Source organism: Alosa sapidissima, chromosome 6, assembly GCF_018492685.1.
Source record: "Alosa sapidissima isolate fAloSap1 chromosome 6, fAloSap1.pri, whole genome shotgun sequence".
Lineage (NCBI taxonomy): Eukaryota > Metazoa > Chordata > Actinopteri > Clupeiformes > Clupeidae > Alosa > Alosa sapidissima.
The window spans coordinates 31,916,446-31,939,797 of NC_055962.1; the positions used below are offsets into that span (position 1 = coordinate 31,916,446).

A 23,352-nucleotide genomic window follows, 5' to 3' on the forward strand; every position below is an offset into this window, starting at 1 on the left:
ATTGTTGACAATCTCTTTAGGCCTTTTGTTTGGAATCTACTGTAATCTACCTCATAGTATGCCTGGAGCATTTCAGGATATTTGTTTCTCGTGTCGAAATCAGCCCAGTTCACAGGTGAGGATTCCTCCATCTTCGTCAGGGCCTTGAAGTAGATGGTGTCCTGAGTGTAGACCAGCTTCTCCATCTCAAACTGCTCCCGGATCCTCTCCACCACTTTGACCTCCTGTTTCGACTGGATCTGGTCTATCTTGTTCTGTGTGAAGAAAAAAGGCATCATGAAAAAGAAACAGTTAAATCAAGGCATTTTGAATTTGAATCTCTGAGAAGACTACAATCAATCAAGTGAACCTGAGAAATGGGCTTTATTCACAGCAAATTTATATGAGAAACACATTTATATGAGGTATAAAGATGCATTCAACATTTTTGATAATATTTATATTTATATTTATATTTACCATTGCGACACAGTGAAGGAAAGGGTAGTTTGAGAAGCAAGTTTTTGAAACGTCATTGAGCTGTGCCTGCACAGTTTCTACAAAAAGGAAAATGTATTATTCCCAGTGAATTCATGAGGAATATTATATGCAATACGTGTAAACACAATAGTCAACTGCATTACCAATACAGCAATAAAAACACAATCAAAAACTATCTCAAACTCATGAGTCTTTCTAGAGTTGTTTACGAAGTGCCTCACTGATCCTTTGTACAGTTACCTCTGATGACTTTCAAAGTCTCTAATGCAGGGCCCTCCAGCTTTTTCACCAGTTTCTGGACCACCATCTCAAACACTTTGTAGTTACTGAAACCAGGGAGTTCTCTTCCTCTGTGCTTCAGGTCATACTCCTTTGCAGCATCCTGTACCATTTTAGCATCTGTTTTGTAAATGGATTAGACTTAATGAGTCAAATTTATTTTTTGTAGTCTAAGAAATGTCTCAATTTAAGGAAATATTATGTAGATTTTGTTTTAGTCAACATTACGTGCAACTCACATGACTCTTGACTGTTTAGAAGTTCAGTGTTCCATAACTGGAAATGGCTGCGTAGGATAATGAATAGGTTTTCCTCATTCACTACCTCACCAGCACTTAAGTTGTTGATGTTCTCATTGAACAATGTCAAGATCTGTGAAGAGATAAACACTGATGTTTTAAGTATGCAAAGCTGTTCAGGCAAACTGTACCGTATTGGTGATTCATTTTCAATCTAAATCAAAAGGTCAGCTAAATATTTTGTTTTTAATGAATCTTTAGTATTGTAATGAATCTCAGTGCTTTTTAGAAATACTCCCAATTACTCTGAAGTATGATGTTAACACAACAGCTATGAACTATTAGAGGCATTCAATGTAGTTTTGAGTATTTTTGGTGACTCTAGAGCTCCCCCTAGAGTTGTGAAATATTTATAGATTTATTTTTACCTTGTTATTGTAAATAATTCTCATGGCATGAGACTTCCTTTCCCCCTGCATGCACTTTTTTTTGGAGCCAAAGGACTAGCAACAGGCAAAGACTATCTCCAAAGAGCTATATCTACTAACCAGGTAATGTTTCATGATTCTCGGGACCTGAAGTTGCAAGGCTGAGTCTTCAATCCTAACCAGCCATGCTCTATAGCTATGCTAGGTGAATGATTTCCCTATTACAAGTTTGTTTAACATCAAATTGGCTTAAAAGCTGTTATATTAAGATTGAAAAAAAAAAAAGTGATCCATAAAGAGTGCTGCTTTAATCGTTATGGAGTTAATGGAGACATAAGAATAAAGAAGATCTAAATATCTTGCTGTACTCACCTCAATCAGGTAAGCTTTCTTCTGCTGGGGTTCTGAGGGGGGACCTTCTGTGCATTCACTTACTAATGTCCTTGACTGAAGAAGCTCCATCTTAACTTGCTCTGATAATGTTGGTAGTGCTTTCTGAAACGCACACACACACACACACACACACACACACAAACAGAGAGAGATTTTCATGTCAACACTACAGGTCATTCACACCAAGATCATAACTAAAGGCCTTTAATGCCAAGAATGATAACTATAACGATAATCGTGAACAAGTATCGTTCCAACTAATATGAAAGATGACATCCACACATAAACTATAACGATAACGACATGAAGAACAATATTGTTGGGATCAGAATCCAGAATCCATCAGAATCATCGAATTTTAGCATTGTTGGTCTGTGTGGACCATCGTTGGTCGCTTTTATCGTTCTCGTTAGTTCCTGGGGTGAACGGCCCTATAACTCTTATGTATTCCCATAGATGAATAATATGTAAAATGTGAGGATATGCTTCTCTTCAGCACTTACTTTGATGTGGTCTACCAGATCTTGGGTCAGTTTAGTAGAAAGGCACTGAGTTGTGGCTTTTTCCTCATTGAGAAGACCACTGTAAAAACAAAATAGCAAAAATAATGGTAACACTTTACTTGACAGTACATGAACACATGACACTGTCATGACACATGAACCCTGACCCTAACCCTAACCCTTTAACCCTAATCCTAGCTTGTTATGACAAAAACAGAATGTCACTTAATAACAGAAGTGTTATGTCATAAACGTTTATGACTTGTTTATGACACATTCATGACAGTGTCATGTCACTCTTATGTAGATGCTGTCAAGTAAAATGTAACCAATATAATTTAGCAAAAAAAAATGTTTTTAGCTCAAACATAACAAAGACAAACAAAATATACAATCCACATATTATTTTACTATAGCATTAACAATCTAACATCAAGTCTAGTGAAAGTTGTTTTCAAACGAAAGGACAAGATGTGATTTGCAGAGTAGGTCAATATTTACCTAAAATACTTGTGTTGTCTGAAGAAATCTCTCTCCATCCTGGTGGCCTCGGCTAGAGGAATCTTGTCCTGAATTTGCTGCTGACCACGGCATTTCACAACTATGTAGCCTTTGCTCAGTGGGATGACACGATTGTTAACAATATCCAAAACATTCTTTTCTGTGCCACGATCTATGAGGTCTGGCTTAGTCAGAATAGCTGTAAACACACATTCAATGAAAATGTTCAGATTACAGACTTCTTTTGGGGAGGATATGAAGAGTGCTTTTCTTACAACCAGATAAAACATGTCTTAGCCTACCCAAAGTTCTTTTTCCTTCTGGATCTACATCCTGGGCCATTCTGAGAGCTTCAGTTGTTGCTATGTCAACATTACATGGAACCACCACCAAGATTATTGTTTCACTCTTCTCAATAAAGCTGAGAATGAGGCTTTTAATCTACAAACAAGACAAAAATTAGCAGTTCATTTTATATGATGTAAACGATTTCTTATCCATTATGCTAATTCTGTTATCAGTGGACACGCCTTGTGTCTCAAAATGACATTCAGTTTGAAGACTTTCGCGGTGTACAAAAGATATTTCACTTTGAAGCGGTGTACAAAAGATATTTCAACAGTGTGCCAATTGGATATGATTTATTTATATCCACTCACCTGGTCTCCAATGTCCTCAGGCTGTCCTTTCACAGGCACTCGGGCAATGCCGGGTAAATCAATCAGAGTGAGGTCACACACATCAGGAGACATGATCTCCAGACTGATCAGCTCGTCACAGATCCCAACGCCGTCTCCAGCCAGCTCATTCTGGGCTGATGGACACATTGAAGAAGGGGTTGTGAGTTTCTAAACGTTGTCACTTTAACTCATTAATTCCTGCTCTGTTTGACAAGTTAGGTTCAAAATGATCAATTTATGTCTGGTTCTGTAAATAATAAAAACAATTAAAAAAAACACACACTTATTGGCCCTCATTTATTAAACGTGTGTACGTTTACATGGCATTTATCAATTTGAACGTGAGTGGTGGCTACGCTTGAATCTCACGTCATGTCTCAAATCGTGTAGCCTACGGGGGCGGCAAATAGCATGGTGCAGCAGTAAATCGGTGGAGGATTGGAAAGTTGAAGAGTTGAATTCATGGAATATCTTGGACCTGAAACTTTTGCTGCACATTTGTAGCCTATTGCCTTAATGTAGCCTGTTATGTTAACACATCTGATGGCTTAAGATAGCCATAGGCAACTGTATGCGGAGAGAATTACTTTCTCTTTGGAAAGCGCAACAGTCATAAATTAACGTCAGTGAAAACATCATCATTCACGTCACTTCATGTGGGAAGAAGAGGTGAGAAACTGGGGGAATTCATTTGTTTGTTCATTTGTCAATTGTTAATTTCCAACGATTTACAAGGATACAAGGATACAAGGAAGTTTATTGTCACATGCATATAGTTACTGGAAGTAAGAAATGCAGTGAAATTATGTCTGGTGTCAGCCTATTTGTGCAAAGTGGGGGGGGGTAAAAAGTGCAGTAGAAGACGGGTTTAGTAGATTAAGTGGCAAGGGCTGCATAAGAAAGGTGGGGGAGGATTGGGATTGGGGGGGGAGGCACCAACAAGGAGCACCCAAGAGCAACAGGGGCAAGGAAAAACTCCCTTACCAAGGAAGAAACCTTGGGCAGATCCACGGCTCAAGGGGCTAACCCAACTGCCAGGGGTCTTGGTGTGTGTGTTGGGGGGATGACAAGGGAGATGGGATAGTGTGCTGTGTATGTGGGGAGAGGGCAGTGTGCAATATGTGTGTTGGAGAAGCTTCCTCATGAGACAATGTGCTGTGTATTGGGGGGGGGGAGGGGGACAGTGTGCTGTAAGTATGTTGGGGATGTGTGTTGGAGAAGCTTCCTGATGAAATAATGTGCTGTGTATGTAGGGGAGAGGGGGGGGGGGGGCAGTGCAAGTATGGTGAAGGGACTTACTATTGCAAGCAGAGTACTGTATGTATGATGTATGTGAGTGATGAAGATGTGTGTGTGGGTGGGAGGGGAGTGTAGCAGTGACTGTGTGTGTGTGTGTGTAGTGTGTGTGTGGGTAGGTGGGGGCAGTGTGCTGTAAGTATGTAGAGGATGTGTGTTGGAGAAGATCCTGAAGACAATGTGCTGTGTATGTAGGGAGGGGGGGGGGCAGTGTGCAGCAAGTATGTAGAGGAGGCTTACTGTAGCAAGCAGTGTGCTGTATGTATGTGAGGTGATGACAGTGATGATGTAAGTGTGTGTGTTTTTTGTGTGTGTGTTGGGGATGGGGGTGGGGTGGGGGGGGCAGAAAGGCTAGGCAATCAAGGACATGGGTAGATGGAGGAGAAATCAAAAATAATAAATAAAAAGTTCTATGGAGATGTGCAAAAGTTGGAGAAAGTCAGATATGTGTGTGTGTGTGCGTGTGTGTGTGTGTTTGTGTGTGTGTGTGTGTGTGTTTTGACGTGTGATGAAATAAGAAAATAATAAAAGGTCTATAGCATAGGGTGAGGGATGTAAAAGTGCTAAAAGTCTTGTAAGTGTGTGTGTGTGTGTGTGTGGGGGGGGGGGGGGGGTCATGAGTGCTGAGGAGTGAATGAGTGCAAAGTCTGTATAGTGTGAGTTCAGAGTTGGGAAATGTTTGAGAGTGCTGAAGAGTGAATGTGTGCAAAGTCAGTATATTGTGAGTTCAGAGTTCGGATGGCCTAGGGATAAAAACTTCTCCTGAGTCTCTCAGTTCTGGCTTTGTGACTACATAGGCGTCTTCTTGATTTCAGCGGTAGGAATAATCCATTGTTAGGATGAGAAGAGTCCTTCAGAATCTTTTGGGCTCTTAGGAGTACTCTTCTGGAATAGATATCTTGTAGAGCAGGAAGTTGAGTTCTTATAGTACGTTCAGCTAAGGGCACTACTCTCTGCAGAGTACTACAATCTCTAACTGTGGAGTTCCCATACCATACCATGCTACCAGTTAGAACACTCTCAACCGCTGAAGTGTAGAAGGCCTTCATGATGGATGTAGAAACTTTGAATTTCCTTAGCTGACGATGGAAGTAGAGTCGTTGTCTGGACTTCTTCAGAACATATTGAGTGTTAACAGTCCATGTTAGGTCTTCAGTAATGTGGACACCAAGGTATTTAAAACTTGTGACTCTCTCTACAGGTTGCCCGCTGATCATTAGTGGGGTAACTGTAGTTCTGCTGCTGCCTTCTGTAATCCACTACCATTTCCTTGGTTTTATTGATATTCAGTGTCAAGCTGTTAGATTGACACCACTGTGCCACCTCATCAACCTGATCCAAGTAGAGCTGTTCATTGTTGTTACTAATCAGGCCCAAGATCACTGTGTCATCTGCAAACTTGATGATGGAGGTATGACTACTGTTGGCTTTGCAGTCATGTGTGTAGATGTTGTACAGCAGTGGACTCAAAACACAGCCTTGGGGAGCACCAGTGCTGATGGTTAATGAGTCAGATGTCAGACCCCCCACTCTAACCACTTGTGAACGGTTGGTGAGGAAGTCAAATATCCAGTGACACAGGGTGGTGTTTAGTCCTAAGGCCTTCATCTTTGTGACCAAGGTGAGAGGTACTATCGTGTTGAATGCTGAACTAAAGTCAATGAACAGCATCCTCACATAATTCCCATTCCCCTCCTCCAGGTGAGTTAAGGTGGTGTGCATGAGGTTTGAGATGGCATCCTCTGTAGACCTGTTGGCTCTGTAAGCAAATTGGAGGGGGTCGAAGGAGGCAGGGAGGGATGAGCAGATAATGTTTTTCACAAGCTTCTCAAAACACTTCATCACTGTAGACGTCAGGGCTACTGGGCGGTAGTCATTCAGACATGATGGACTTTTGTTTTTCGGTACTGGAACAATAACAGACTGCTTGAGGCAAGTAGGAACTGTCTCTTGAGCCAATGATGTGTTAAAGATATAAGTGAACACAGGAGCTAACTGAGCAGCGCAGGATTTCAAAACCCTGTTAGAAATTCCATCTGGTCCAGCAGCTTTTCTACAATTAACCCTCCTAAAGGCATTGCTCACATCGACCTCAGAGACACAGAAAGGTGCATCCTCATTTGCTTCACATGCTGCAGCTAGTGCAAGATAGTCTGTGTTTTTCATGTCAAAGCGAGCATAAAAAGCATTAAGTTCATCAGGGAGGGCTTTACTCACATTCATCATAGGAGGGGACTTTCTTTCAAAGCCAGTGATGGTTCGGAGTCCTTTCCACACTCGTGCTGGATCACCCTCCAAGAAATCAGCTTCAACTCTGTCTCTATAGCGCCGCTTAGCATCTTTAATAGCTCTACGTAAACTATAAGATGCTGCTTTGTAATCCGTCATATCCCCTGAAATAAGCCCAGCATTATAAGTCATGGTGCGTGTCTTTAATGCCGTTCTCACTTCTCTATCCACCCATGGCTTCTGGTTAGGGAAGCTTCGGATCTTTACAGTTGGGATGATGGAATCAGTTAGCATATTGATGTAACTCAATGATACTTCCGTAAACTCATTGATGTCAGCAGAGTTCGTCTTGAACATCTCCCAGTCAACGTTGCTAAGGGCGTCCTGTAGCCTGGCTTCCGATTGGTCAGTCCAGCGCTTGACCTCCTTCGTCACTGGGGTCCGTCCGACTTCTCTGATTGTACATAGGCAGTAGGAAAACAGCGGCATGATCTGATTTTCCGAAAGCTGGTAGAGACTTCGCTTTGTAACTGTTCTTGAACTGTGTGTAGCAGTGATCCAGTGTGTTGTCACCACGTGTAGGGAAGTGAATGTGTTGAATAAATTCAGGCATGGACCGGTTCAGATGTACTTGATTGAAATCACCGGCCACAATAAGCGCAGCTTCAGGGTGCGTGTGTTGTCTATTTAACACTTCTTGCAATTCTGAAACCGCAGCATCTGTGTTGGCTTGTGGAGGAATGTAGACAGCGTTGAATATTACCGAAGTAAACTCACGGGGCAGGTAGAAGGGTCGACAGACGATCGCTAGATGTTCTAGATGAGGCGAGCAGGACTTTGAGAGAACGGTGACATTTCTAGGATCACACCACTTGCTGTTCGTCATGATGCAAACACCGCCACCTTTCGATTTTCCAGATTCCTCAGTCCTGTCAGAGCGAGCAGCAGAGAAAAACTCCACCGGAGTGATGGCACAGTCCGGTACAAGTTCAGTTAGCCATGTCTCAGTAAAGCATAGAATGTTACAGTCCCTGATGTCTCTATGAAACTGTATCCTCGCTCTTAGTTCATCCATCTTAATGTGAGCTTGGGAATTTGCTGTTTTTGTCACTTGAAAGCTGCATTTCCTTCTTTAACAAGCGTCTTACACCATTTGTTTAATCAATACAGTTGTTTATTTAAGATTAGTGGGCATATGTTTTAACCTTTGTTGTGGCATCCATGTTTTCCGCACATTCTGACAGCAAAGCGCAAGAACACTCGCCGTGGGAAAAACAACGCAATCACTCCCTAATATTCCCAGGTGGCATGAACGGACCATCTCTTTCTCTTTTGGACGTATAATGCATATACCATGTCGTAAATTCTAGGGGCGAGCCCTTTAAAACGAGTATATGGGTGTGATATTCAAATTACACCGCCACATTTATCAACACACGTTTATTCTTATGCTGGAATTGGAATGATAGGAAAGTTTCATGAATCACACGTGAGCCCCGTCGTAAGATGATTTCTATGCTCAGATCTACACTGGTTTCTACGCTTGGTTGATAAATGAGGGCCAGTATCACTAAGCCACCATACCAATCTTTTTTACACTCTGCAATTGAGTGTTTCCAGACTCAATTCTATGATCTACATGATGATGAGCTCCCCCGTGTTGTAAACCCTTTATCTTACCCTCATTGACATAGTCCTCAGCCAGAGAGGGGTCTGTGAATTCAATTTTCGTGTCTTTGTAGGAGATGATGGCCTTCCACTGCACACCTCCCTTCAGCTTCCTCAACTTCAGCATCAACGGGCATCGAGTCACAATTCCTGAGGAAATATGTGGTATTTTTGATAATGAAATGATAGCGACTGAAAGTTGAATGTTCATCATAACTTTTAATTTATCTTAATTTGATCACAAAGTATATTTTTGAATACATTTTATTTCTCAATTAATTCACTGGAAGGAAAATGCTTTTAGATTTATATCAAAAGTATTATATTATGACACTTTCCTTTTAAATCAACCAATCAAATATTACAATTTTTTGTGCCTTGTGAAATAACCTTATTCATTTAATATTGCATGTGAAAAAGACAGTGTGCAGGAGTTTTCAGTTATCAATTATTACACTTTGGAAGGCTGCTGGACAAAGGTAGTTAATCTATACCCACCAAACCTGACACCTGACACTCCACACTGTGATTTCCCCCCTGTGGCCTAAGGCTTAACACTGATTGTGTTTCGTTTCTGATTTGTAGTGAGTTCTGCTTCTTTATCTGCTGTTTCTGGTAAAGTCTACCGCAGGGAGTATGGCCTACTTCTGCTTTTGTCTACTTTATCCTGTAAATGTGGGGTTTTAACCCAATTTTCATGAAAAAAAAAAACATTATGAAGAAAACCATTATGAGAGCACTCATTGTGCACTCCTGACACCATAGTCTACATGGAATATTGATGCAAATATGGATGGCCTAATCTATGCAGAAAACGGACTATTCTATGTTCAAAGCACTCTGCAAGAGTTACACTGGCAGTGTATGTGTTCATAAAAACTGGGCAAGCAATAGACCCTTTCAAGAGAGTTCCATTATCAGCATCATAGTTGGCCCCACAAGACTTCCTTTTTAACATTCCATATGTTATCTTAATGCAGAGGAAGTAGATTGGGGCCCAAATAGAACGTTCAAGCATTGTTTTTGTTTTTATTGTTGAAAGGGTCAATACAAACTCACCACTGCCTCTGGGGAGAGCTACTCCAGACAGCGCCTCCAACACGGAGCTCTTCCCTGAGCTCTGGTCTCCGATCACAGCTATGGCAGGCAGAGTCAGATCCTGATCGATTCCAATCATACGCAGTGAATCAATGAGGTCTAGATAGGGTCGAACCCGTTCACTCAAATCGCTATGGAATACTCCCTCCATCTCTTTATTGAAACTATAAAGGAGGAAAATGTCATTAAAATGTGGATGAAAAGCAGTCTTTTTTACACTGTATTACTGAGTAAGTTAAATACAGTACATACTTATTCCATGCTCTCTCTTGAGTAATGGTAGGCATATCCTCATCACTTTCCACTGGATTCCATTGGTCCATTGCTCTGTAGGTAAATGGCTATCATAGATATCAAGCGCAAATGGGATCAAATGAATTAAGCACAATAGTCTCAGAATAGAAATAGACATGACACTCATACATTGCATACCCATTTCAATTTAATCATTGTATCCAGTGCCACTGCTGGCCAATTGGATGCCCTAAGCAGAACTGTTTGTTCCAGTTTGAAGTACTAGTATAAATGGTGCACTGTCACTTTAAGGGTATTGAGTCTACATAGGCCTAGACTATGGCTGATAAACAAACTCTAGCATTGCTACATTTATAGCACAATATTAACAATAATATGCATAATATTAAGTCGGTATTTACAACCTTCATTGCTTTGGAAATGGAAGCATGTCATGACATGATGCTATTTAAACATTTTCTGTTTGAAATTAGAAGTGAATTATGCACCTGGTAGCAAGGGCGCTGGAAGGGGGGTGCTGAGGGTGCTGCAGCACCCCCTGCTGGCAGGAGATAGATTTTTAAAATTTGTTATATAGGCTAGCCTATATTTTTAAACTAGATGTACCGCATAGCGGTACACAATATGACCGCCGCTCAGTCCTGTACATCCATTCCGCGAAAATAAATCACACTTCAATTTGTCTCCATATTTTACTCCATCCCCCACTCTTGAAACTTTTGTGTATGCTTGTTTGGCATGCCTGAGTGTGTGTGTGCGGCTGCACAGAAAGTAGCCTACTGGTGCTGAAAAGGTGAATAGATTGTAGAATAGCCAAAGAAGATGTAGCATTGTTATAAAACCTTTAAAATCTCTAAACAATCACAAGTAGGGCAGTTCATCACAGTTCATCCATTGCAACTGGATTGATGAAAGGTCACTTACACCTGTAGGCTACATTGTATTTGGGAAAAGCAAAAGGTATCAGCATAATGTTATTTATTTCTTTTTTTATTTTTTATGTATTTATAAACAAAAACATCTCTGTCAGTTCCATGCCGTTTTCAACAGCTATCAAAAACAAAGGTCATTTTTGGATGGATGGATTTTTTGTGAATGTTTCTTCTTCTACATAAGATTTTAGTCATCTTTAGTTCATGTAATACTTTATTGTCAATGCACAAATTAAGTAACAGTAGTCTGAAACGTTATTGTTAATCCACAAATTAAGTAACAGTAGCCTAGTCTGAAACGAAACGCTGTTTTACATCTAACCAGTGGTGCAAATAACTGACATGTCCAAATGGGCCTTGATGAAATGCGTCGCTAGACTGTTCATACACATTTTAACAGGCCAAAGTTGAAGAGCTTTTGTCCGTTATTGTTCGTGCAAATATAGGCTGATTCATGTTCCCTTGCATTGTTTAACTGAGGTCCATGGCTAGTCTGGCTTTCATCAGACCAAGCTCAATCTTTTAAGAAATCAAAAAATAAATAGCGGGCAGATCAGGCTGGGTTCACCCAGCCTAGTCCATAGGCACCCGATATTGTTTAATTTTCCGATTGAGATATACACGCTCTGGCTATTCTAAATGCAAAAATGCATCAGGGAGTTATGACAAAACGGTAACTAACAAACTAGATTCTAATAGAAAGCTGTTAGCTTCCCTAAGCTACAGGTGGGATTATAAGGTAGGCCTATTTACAACATAAATTGTCAATAGGCTATGCTGGCGACACAAATAAAATCTCCTTTGGAAACCAATGGCTTACGCCTTACAGTATCAAGCGGACTTAAACTGTCATATCGTGGCGAAAAGTTGTAATAACATTCACGCAGCTCCATGAGTCAAGGAAAGCGCGAATGAAGTAGCCACTTCTAAATGGGACCCACTACACAGTAGCTTAAGGTGTTTTGCTAAAGCAGCCATAATGAAATGAAGGTGTCATTGTTTGGATACTTCACACACACATGCTTTTTAATTTCACAGACTACAACTACCAAGCTGTAATCAAAGCACATCGATTCCCCTCTCACACCCTGCACGCACTTAAAACAAAATAAACAGGCGTCTCAGTCTCACGCATGTATAGGCAAAACTGTATCAGACCGGTGTAGTGTAACGTTGGTAAATCTTCCATTGCACAGAATGATTTTGTAGCACGTGCAATAAATGACAGTCGAAAGATACAAACAGTGCTGCTATACATTTGCTTGGTATAACCGCATTTATAGTTTTCTACAAATGCAATCAATCAAATGCCTCCATCACTCAACCAACGCTAACGGTAACATTACCTAGGTCCTTATTGATATTACAAGATTAAAGTACCTGCAGTAAAAACCAAGCATGTCCGATAAACATCCTCACTTCATCCTCACTTACACTTCATGTGAACATCGTCCTGTCCTTATTAGATGTTCGCTGCGGTAAATTACAGTCCTTGTAGGAAGTGTCCATTATTTTTTCAACCCACTTTTAACTTCCAAAAAAATTACGTCTCACTGCAACGATGCGCCATCTAGTGGACAAACGACTACTTATCGCCAATACTGAAAATGCAGCCATGATGATGATGATGAATATTTTGGCTTTCTTTTGATCCTATTGAATTTGTAATTATGTATCGGCCGTTCTAATACCGATAGTATGTGGGTGCCTGTGTGTGTGCATGCTTATATGTGTGCACCGCCATTTACAGGCCAATGAGGCCTTTTTTTAGCCCCCCCATGGATGAAATTCTACGAAACTTGGCATACCCCCAGACCCCCAGAGAATGCCAGGTCAATCATACACATAAAATTTGGTGCAGTTCTGAACATCTTAACTGAAGATAGGGGCGATTAAAGCAGAATAATATTGCATTTTCATTTTTGACCGGGGCGGGGGGGGGGGGGGGGGGGGGCAAATCACAAATGAGTGATTATGAGCCAGGTTGATGTGGGCCCTTGAGACCAACATACCATAAAAGATTCACAGAGAACTGTGTCTGCCCTACCCTCCTTTCGGGGGGTCCAGTCCAGCGGGGGGGCTGCAGATCAAAACGAAAAACGATGGTTCCATGCTATCCATGTGGGGTTACATGCCCACCAAGTTTTGTGTACCCCGGTCTTTCAGTGTCCCGGGAATCCTTGTTGGTGTACGTCACTAAATGTACACATAAATTATTTTATTGTAAGGCCCCCCAAGAACGAAAGTACACAAAACTTGGCATGCATTCAGAGGGTGTCATAATGATCCTACACTTTTAATTTCGTGCAGTTTTGACCTTGTCAGCCAGAGATATTGAGATGAAAACACCTAATTTTTTGCTTTTTAATTTTTAACTAGGTGGCGCTATACATGAAATAAGTGGTAATGGGATGGGTTGACATGCCCCCTTAAGACCAACATACAAAAAAAAGGTGGACCTCCTAGGCCCTACGGTTCTCGAGATATTCACAGAAAACTGTCTCCGGCCACCTACAGGCCAGTTGGTGTATAGTAACATAAAATAATTTATTGTGTGGCCCCCCATGAACGGAATTCCACAAAACTTGGCGTGCATACAGAGGGTGTCATAATGATCCTACACTTCCAATTTCGTGCAGTTTTGGCTATGTTAGGTCACAGATACCTTCAATTACACCACCTCATTTTTACTTTTTTGTGTTTAACTAGGTGGCGCTATACATGAAATGAGTGGTTATGGAATGGGTTGACATGGCCCCTTGAGATCAACATACAAAAAAAAAATGGTCCTCCTAAACCCTACGGTTTTCGAGATATTCACAGAAAACTGTGTCTGCCCTACCCTCCTTTGGGGGGTCCAATTCAGCGGGGGGGCTACAGATCAAAACGAAAAACGATGGTTCCATGCTATCCATGTGGGGTTACATGTCCACCAAGTTTCGTGTACCCCGGTCTTTCAGTGTCCCGGGAATCATTGACGGAAATTTGGGCATGCGAAAAAGAAAAAAAAAAAAAAAAAAAAATCTGACTAAACCTATATGACCGCCGCTTCGCTGCGCGGCGGTCATAATAATTACTAATTCGCTGTCTGTCATTATTTATATTTGTGTATGTGAAATGATGAGTCAAATAGCAAAAAAGGGTTATGGATTGGTTGGAATATAGGCTACAAAAAATTAACAGTTATAGAGATCAACGTGAACGTGAGTCAGTTACGCTACTGTAAGAACCGTAGCGTGGTTTCAGCTATGTGATGGCCAGAGAATGTCTGTAAACGGGCTCTGGTGATAGCGATCAAGTGTGTAGGCCTACGATTGATATAGGCCTACATATTCTATGCGATTTACACGTTCAAAAAAGCATGGATAAGCTAAAAGAAACTTTAATTGTGTTGTACAGTTTTGCTAAATTAATCAATTAAAGCTAGTGAAATCATTTCACTAGTCGCAGATAGAAATTATTAGGACACATTTTTGCTGTGGAGACGACACACTTTAGGCTATTCAGGAATTATTTGCGAGATCATTGCAGCCTGATTATTAGCCTATATTTAAAGCCAAACATCTCTGGTGTGGTTTTGACGATCAGAAAAGTAATATTCCTTAGCTATACTGAAATAGGCTAATGATGTCAAGTGGGCTTCTGTGAGGTTAGGGTGGGTGCAGTGGAGTCGGAGTGATGTCGCGGAACATTGGAATTTGTGGCTGCCCTGGACATAGATAGATAGATAGATAGATATACTTTATTGATCCCTAAAACTTCTCTCTATCACCCGCACATCGCACTAAAATGATGTATTTAGCAGTCAAAATCCGAAACATGTCCAGGAGGGGAGAAATCGTCGGACATCCATTATTTTTGTTATTCAGTACCCCTGGTCAAAAATAGGTTCCCGCGCGCCTGGGTAGGGGGGATACATGAATTGCAAACAACGGCAAAGCAGAATTCCTGTGACTGATCATTAAACTTACAAATGATTTCATAACCCTAAGGATTTGAGATACCCAAGGAATCTATCAATCACTTAATCCTTATTAATGGCAACATTTCATATAAATGAATCTCTCGGTGTGCTTGTTTTTCCGGTGTGAGCGGTGTAGGTTGGGTATTTCTCTTTACCCCTCGGTTTCAAGTAAGCTCGCGAAAATGCTTGGTTTTAAGGGGTATCTAGCCCTTCCCCTTAGCCCTACCCATTGATCCAAAAGAGAATTGGGATAGCCCTTCCTCTCACGTGAACGCGCAAAACTAAGGGGAAGGGGTAAAACAGAGAAATGAGATTGGCCCTTAATCAATATAATACAAACAGTATTTTTACTATAGAAAATAGCTAGAATTGTTATAAAAGTTATTAAATTGTTAACATAATGGAAACTGGATTATTTTAGTATGTAACACTATAAAAAACACTATAAAATGCTAATAGTATTTGTATGGAAAATATTGATGATTAATCAGGCAAATTATTTTATTATCAGTATCAAAAAGAAAAAAACCCATCTGACTTACCTTACTTCTGTGAGTTGTGGAAACTCAATGAGTGCAGTCTATTTTGCAAGCTCATATATACCTGACTGAACTATTGGAACTGAAATTGAAAGAACAATGTGAGGAATTTCCAGAGTCAACAGTGCTGTGTTCTGTGGTCACACTAAGCAGGGGAAAGACAGGTAATCACATAATCACTCGTATAATGCAAATACAACATGTTCTGTTTTTATCACTTTGTTGTTCAGGTCCAATCAAGTATAACACGTCTGTCTTTGTAGATGTAGGCTATATTATTAATTTGTACATTTTTCAATATTCTTTGGAATTGAGTAAACCTTCATTTACAAAAAAAATGTGTTCGCTATACTTATTTAAAGGAGAATTCCGGTGTGATATTGACCTAAAGTGTATTGAAACATGATACCGAGTGTGAACGTATGTCTCATAGCCCATCTCGGCTTGTCCCCTGCACTCCAAAATCTGGCGCTAGTTAGCCGATGCTACCAACAGCTTTTTCAATAGTGGTGCTTCGGCATCGGGCTAGCCATGCAAATAAATCACTGTTTTACACCCATTTACAAGGCTCAATGTATCTCCACACTTCATTGGTAGACTTCCGAGGGCCCTGACATTTAAAACGAGACATTGAGAACTTTGAAAAAGCACTGGTAGTTTACTTACAAGACGATTTATACAGACAGTATCTTCACGAAGTTTAGCGTTTGCAGCCATCATGAATTTAGTCACGATAAGTCGAGCAACTAGTAAGAATGAACAGGTATGATAAGGGATCAGATTCCAAAAATAATTCAGTGGAAATGCATGGATTCCAGTTGCTGCTACTGGAAGAAACTTTCTCTCAGAAGGGATTTTGGCCTGTGTAGGTGTGTTACTGTGGATTCCAAAATATGTTTTGATTTCAGAATTATGGAAAATACTTTATGTGTATACTTTACTGTATGGATTGATTTTTTGGGGGGCCAGCCGTGGCCTACTGGTTAGCGCTTCGTACTTGTAACCGGAGGGTTGCCGGTTCGAACCTCGACCATTTTGTGGTCTCTGCTTTTATCCCAATCTGTGAATTAGCGAAACACTCAGCACGCAGAGAACACACAGTGGTCAAGATCCCTGACTTCGCCCTGAACAAAGACAAGATCTATCATGAAGCATCAAAAGAGAATCAAAGCTAAAATACTTCCAATGTAAGGCCTTTCATTTAGGCAAATGTATCAGGTCAAAAATAGCCTATCACATCCTCCACCCCCTTATAGGCTACAGGCATCAATGAGATAACAACACTTAATATAGTCTTTATTTATATGATTTTGGTTTTGATTTTCTAATTGGAGTAAGTGTTTGTGACAACACGTCATGATAAATTTGATAATGTTTGATAATGTTTTGGTATGAAGCATCTTTCACGTAATGCATGCGCACTCTAGGAAGTGAAAGTAACCGTAATGTGGCCAAGGCCTAAAATGCGCTCCGTGTCTGTAGCTGTCTGTACACGTACATAATCCATTGCATTCTTCAAATGGAGAACAAATTCCTGACAGTTCCTGATCACCTGTTCACCTGTTATTCTCGGGATCTACAGGGCAAGTCTTCAAGATCTACCGGTCGATCGACGGGTTGGCGACCACTGATCTATAACATAGAATCAAATTGAGTGGAATTTGTGAAAGGTCCATTTTTTTTGGTGTTACTATGATGCTTACCATTGTATCCCACTGTGAGCTTCGATAGTTCCCAGAACAGAAGTCACCTGTGTAATCCACGTGGTCGGCTTAGCTGATTTACTCTGACCCTTCCTCTGATATTCACTTCTGACTTGCTTGGTTTTTCCTAATGTCATATTTCACATTTCAGATCACGTCAAATTAACTGCCTTTTCATTTCAGAACTCCTGTCAAAGGAAGCATGTCTTCCTGTTTCCAGTTCTGAGGTAGTTTCCAGATTTTCACAAAATGCATCCTCTAGAATGGGCAGCGCTGAGTGAGAAAAATCACTCAAATGAACAATGTAAGGTGAGATGGCGATACCAGCCCCCCTTGCTCCTCTCACTATTCACCTCCATTTCGCCCACTTCCTTTTTCAGCTGTTCTAGTTCTCATGTTTTGGTTGTCAGTTCTGCACTGTGGTTTCTCTTGTGTGCGTGTGGCAATGGGATGCAGGAAGTACCATTCCATTGTTTTGCAACACCATTACATGAGATGTACAAAATATGACCACCACTCAGTCCTGCACATACTACGGTAAATAAAAAATAAAGAACTGTGGGGGGGGTAGACCTCACTCCCAGACGCCTCAAGAGACACTCAAGAGTACTGCTGGTGTGAAAGCTAGCGTGGGCTTTTAGCTCCATTGTCAGCGCGCTCGATCCGAGGTGCTGCTGTTTGCTGCTGTCGCAGGTTTGATTCCGGGCGTGTGCAGGGCTGAACCGCGCAGGTTCAACACAATGCAGGTTACATTGGGGCAGTGACCTGGATTGGGAGTGAGGTTTAGGAGGGTGAGTGTAATGGATGCCAGTTTAGCTTGATGTCAAGTTAGTTGTATGTGGAATGTTGGTAAACCCCCGATGTGCTGCTGGCATGAAAGCTAGTAGCCTGGGTTTTGGCACTCCCCGATGTGCTGCTGGCATGAAAGCTAGTAGCCTGGGTTTTGGCACTCCCCGATGTGCTGCTGGCATGAAAGCTAGTAGCCTGGGTTTTTAGCCCGATTCACGCTCGACTTCCGATCCAAGGTGCCTATTATTTGTTGATAATATCGTAGTCTACAAGGTAAGGAAGTGGCATATGTCTCAGTATGCCTACCCTACCTCAAGATAAACCTCTGCTCTGCATCAAAACGAGCACACTTCAAAATACAAATTCTCATATACAGTAGGCTAAGATTATTATCAAGGCTTCAGCCTTAGTTTAGTTTAGTTTGGATTTTTAGGTGAATTTAGGGACCGAAAAGAAAAGGAAATTGAAATGGTTTTGGGTTGTTTGGGTCGTTTATTGATGTGAATAGTTAAGCCTAGCGCTGCTGTGTGCAAGTGTTTATTGCTAATTTCGTTATTTATTTTAAAAAATCATCATTATAAAAAAAAGGGCAGCCGTGGCCTACTGGTTAGCGCTGCGCCGGGATTAATGTGTGCTTCACCTCACTGTGTGTTCAGTGTGTGCTGAGTGCGTTTCACTAATTCACGGATTGGTCTAAATGCAGACACCAAATTTCCCTCACAGGATCAAAAGAGTATATATACTTATACTATACTTATTTAAAAGAACCCTTTGTGTGTTTCGAAACACAACCGAAGTTTAAAGGTTATTACACCGTTGCAGTGTTTGTTTAGCCTATTAACTTGTGATATCACCAGTTAACAAGGCGTAGCCTATATTTCTCACATGAGCCTATACGTTCACCTGTGTTAACTGAGGCTACAATATGTTGTTGTAAACCAACATTCCCTGACTGTAAAAAATGGGATGTTACCTGCGTGTAGTTTCCATCCACTGTCTTTGAGAACCCCATCAGGATCTCCGTTACTTTAGGCTACTACTAATTACTGACTGCAAATACAGTATCACCAGTCAACATAGCAACGCACCAGACTAACCAGCGCAAGGCTTTACAATGCATCATTTTTATGTTGGTTGTCCCAGACTAGAGACAATGGAAAGGTGCATTGTATGGGCAAGGGGGACACTGTTGTAGATGCGGACCGACCAACTCACTAGCGACCTAGCGGAATACCTTCGAGAGGTCAGAACCAGCCAGGCCTGTATGGACAAAACGGTATGGACAAAACGGTAGGTCTAATATAACTGTTTTTGTTTTAATGTATAATTGATTGCCCTCGTCCAAAGCATCCAACTCAAAGCTGGTTGGTTGGCTAGGGCCAATCTCCCTCTTTCATACATGGTTTGATAAATTGGACAGGACAGCCCAGACTTCTTTTTCTTTTCTTTTTCGCATGCCCAAATTTCCATCAATGATTCCCGGGACACTGAAAGACCGGGGTACACAAAACTTGGTGGGCATGTAACCCCACATGGATAGCATGGAACCATCATTTTTCGTTTTGATCTGTAGCCCCCCCGCTGGACTGGACCCCCGAAAGGAGGGTAGGGCGGACACAGTTTTCTGTGACTATCTTGAGAACCGTAGGGTTTAGGAGGACCACCTTTTTTTTGTATGTTGATCTTAAGGGGCCAGGTCAACCCATTCCATAACCACACATTTCATGTATAGCGCCACCTAGTTAAAAATTAAAAAGTTAAAATTAGGTGTTGTAATCACAGGTATCTGTGACCTAACATGGTCAAAACTGCACAAAATTGGAAGTGTACATGTAGGATCATTATGACACCCTCTGAATGCATGCCAAGTTTTGTGAAATTCCCTTCATGAGGGGCCATACAATTAATTAATTTATGTGTACATTTAGTAACCATACACCAACAGAGTTTTCTGTGAATATCTTGAGAACCGTAGGGGCTAGGATGACCAATTTCTGCGTATGTTTGCCTCCAGGTGTCATGGTAACCCATTCCATATGCACACATGTGCATAAACAGATATTCACACACACATACATTCACAGTAATCATACGTATGACACATACACACACAGACATATGTACGCATGCATGCACATGCACACATACTGTACACAGGCACACCCACAAGCACATGCACGCACACACACACACACACACACACACACACATAAACACGTACACATGCACACAATTCAAGAATTTCTCAGAATTATGAACAGGCAAGATGGGGGTGGGGTTGTATAACATGTATTTTACATGTGAAATCTATGAACTAATCATGTTTTGGTACTTGTTGTCTAGCAGATACCAGTGAGAATTGAGTGTGCATAATGTAATTCATTGAGACAGTTAGAGTCATATATGCCTTTCACCCTTTGTTTTTTAGCCAGCAGCCAGACCAGCAGATACCCTGCTTTGCTGAATTACTGAAGCTAAGCAGGCTTAGTTAGTACTTGGATAAGAAACCTCCTTGGAAGAGTAGGTTCCTGCTGGAAGTGGTGTTGGTGGCTGGCCAGTAGGTGGCACTCTTCCCTGTGGCCAAAAGCCACCAAACAAATATTAATCCCAATGTCCTACTGCAGTGACCGGGACAATGTACTGCAGGAGATGTTTTCCTTTGCATGAATGTTAAATTGAAGTCCTGACTCACCATGGTTGTTAAAGATCCCATGGCACTTATCGCAAAGAGTAGGTGGTTCCCTGATTTGCTTTATTTATGTACACATACAGTACATAGACACACACACATGCACACACACACACAAAGACACTTAAACACACACACACTACACATGCACACACACATACATGCACACACACGACACGCACAAACACATAAACACACATACACACACACCCTCACACACATGCACCCACACATACAGTACAAACACACCTACATACACAAACACACGTACACACACACAAAAAAAAACACACACACACAACACATGTACACAAAAACAACCACACACTCTGCACACACTCAATTACAAACACACATAAAACGAATAAAGTAGGAAATGAACACAATTTGACAAGCGTGACTTATTTTTGTGATAAAAATGTGCTGGGCGGCGGTCATATTTTGTACCGCTCTGTGGTACATCTAGTTGTAGCACAGTTTGGCTGAGTAGCCTTCTAGTCAAAGATAAAGCAACACTATACCATCAAATTAAAATCTGTTCAAAGATCATTGGGCTATCTGTAGTACACCTCTTCCAGGAAGCCCACAACAAGAGCATGCTCAGGCTGGCTAGATATATTTCCACGGACACTTCACATGTTCTACACAGAGAATATCAGCTACTGCCCTCAAACAGGCGCTTTATAATAATAATAATAATATGTTTATTTTATTTAGCGCCTTTCTCAAACCCAAGGTCGCTTTACATAGTAGGAAGGCAGGGAAACACAATAACAAACAAACAAAACAATACAACAGAGACAAAGGCAGGGAAACACAATAACAAACAAACAAAACAATACAACAAAGACAAGTTATCTGTATGGAACTATGTGTTGGGTGTGGAAAAGTGATCATTAAACAGAAAGGTCTTGAGATGTGCTTTGAAGAAAGGAAGAGGACGACAGGCACAAAGAGGTTGGGGGAGGGAGTTCCAGAGTTTGGGGGCCAAGACACTGAAGGACCTGCCACCCAGGGTGGAGAGTCTGGAGCGGGGGCTTTAGAGTTACTTCTTTCAAGCGCAACAGACTCAGATACTCTTATACATTAATCAATCCTTTTGTTAAACCAGCAACATTAAGATCTATCCATGGATGCAATGTTGAAAGTTTGGATGTACTGATGTAGCATCTTTGTAATATATTGTCTTCTGTCATGCTTGATACTATCGTTTGTGCCTTTGTTTCATGTTTGTCTGTTGATGCTTTATGTCCTACATGTATATCTACATGCATGTATTGTTTCTGTCCTTTGTATGCTGTCCTCCTATACTTAAATGAGGTGCCCAGAGATACAAAAAGAATTTCAGCACAAACTGACAAATAAAGTTGTGTCGTATCATTCTCCCCTGAATACTGATTACTCAAACTCTTTTAAGCAGCTGAGACCTGTGCTGCCTGTCTGTCCTCGTCGCTGTTGCACCAGAGACTCAGTTCGGTGCCCTTGGCTGCCACACCAGTACACTCTGCCCTTGATCCTGGACTTTCTTGCTCCTTCAGTTAAGTCAGTATCCTCTGTGCTTTTGAACTCACGTTAAGGACTCTTGGATTTCCTTTTATGCTGCTTCTGGATCTTCTGTGTGTTTTGGATGCCTCTCATTTATACCCTGTTCATTTTGGATTGATCTTCTGTGAGTTTGACTGAGACTCTAATTCTGCTAATAAAGATAACTTTGATGCTTTGAACGGATCCTGTTGACCTGAGTCTATGTGTATCCTGACACTGACAGAGGGTGACTTATTGTTGGAATATACCATCAATGCAAACAAATCTGCTCCAGGTATAGATTATCCTAGCCAGCTCAAATTTATATTTAAAAATTATTCCTATTTCATTTCAGCAAAAAAAAAAAACTAGATAAAGATAAATCATGCCATCCGGATAGAGTGAATTTGATTGTGGTTGGATGAGAAGTATAAACATATACCATTCCGACAACCTGGTTTGTACGCGATCCACCGCACCTGCACATGACATCATAGACTATCACGTAAATGCGCACAAGTTAACACACTTTAGGCCTAATATGTCATATAGTTTCCATAATATAGGCCTAAAGGAGAGGCAGTCTAAACGAATGTAACTATCTAAGGACTATAACCAAAATATTGGAAAAAGAGAGAAAAGTAAAACAACAATCTAAGAGAGTATCTAATACACCCTTCAAATACACACCATGGGCTTTATCTTGCACACACACGCACTTTAACACTTTAAATTGACTTTGCGCAAATTTGTGGGCGGATCTTGGGGGCTGTCTCTATTTTACCTGCGGAATATTGACTGTTGCGCCCGACGCAAATCTAAAATGGGGTGGTCTGTAGCAGCTACATTATTCATGGGTGTGGTTTGGGCGTAACGTGCAATAAACCAATCAGAGCGTCATCTCACATTCCCTTTAACAACAGGCATGCTTGTTCCATAGCGGATTGCTATTATGATGGCAGATTTGCAGGCGCAACCAGGAACGGTTCACAGTGCTATAGTCAGTTGTGAACAGTTTGCTATTGATTTTTCCTCTTGACAAAATGTAACACAGAAATGTCACTTTCCGATGTTTTGGGATCACTCTCACTGAATCACGAGCTTATGGTGATATTTTTGCAATGTAATCTAACATTAGCTCACTGTAGACAATGCAGATCTGT

At 41.1% G+C, this 23,352-nt stretch overlaps 2 protein-coding genes across 2 annotated transcripts in view; both read right to left on the minus strand.

Annotated features, from left to right (window-relative positions):
* The window catches only part of LOC121711281 (interferon-induced GTP-binding protein Mx2-like), a 24,830-nt gene extending 14,813 nt beyond the window's left edge, over positions 1–10,017 (minus strand). Inside the window, exon 1 of the mRNA XM_042094728.1 lies at positions 10,012–10,017. The gene's annotated coding sequence lies outside the window, so the exon portion shown is untranslated. The remainder of the gene's footprint in view (positions 1–10,011) is intronic.
* Positions 1–15,530, minus strand: part of LOC121711282 (interferon-induced GTP-binding protein Mx2-like) — a 16,441-nt gene extending 911 nt beyond the window's left edge. The window contains exons 1-13 of the mRNA XM_042094730.1: positions 15,494–15,530; positions 10,047–10,137; positions 9,756–9,958; positions 8,709–8,846; positions 3,483–3,637; positions 3,126–3,264; positions 2,824–3,022; positions 2,323–2,401; positions 1,799–1,921; positions 999–1,131; positions 721–879; positions 460–536; positions 51–254 (exon numbers count right to left, since the gene is read on the minus strand). Coding sequence (XP_041950664.1) covers positions 51–254; positions 460–536; positions 721–879; positions 999–1,131; positions 1,799–1,921; positions 2,323–2,401; positions 2,824–3,022; positions 3,126–3,264; positions 3,483–3,637; positions 8,709–8,846; positions 9,756–9,958; positions 10,047–10,117 — 1,680 coding nt within the window. The 5' untranslated portion in view covers positions 10,118–10,137; positions 15,494–15,530. The remainder of the gene's footprint in view (positions 1–50; positions 255–459; positions 537–720; positions 880–998; positions 1,132–1,798; positions 1,922–2,322; positions 2,402–2,823; positions 3,023–3,125; positions 3,265–3,482; positions 3,638–8,708; positions 8,847–9,755; positions 9,959–10,046; positions 10,138–15,493) is intronic.
* Between the last annotated feature and the right edge of the window lie 7,822 nt (positions 15,531–23,352).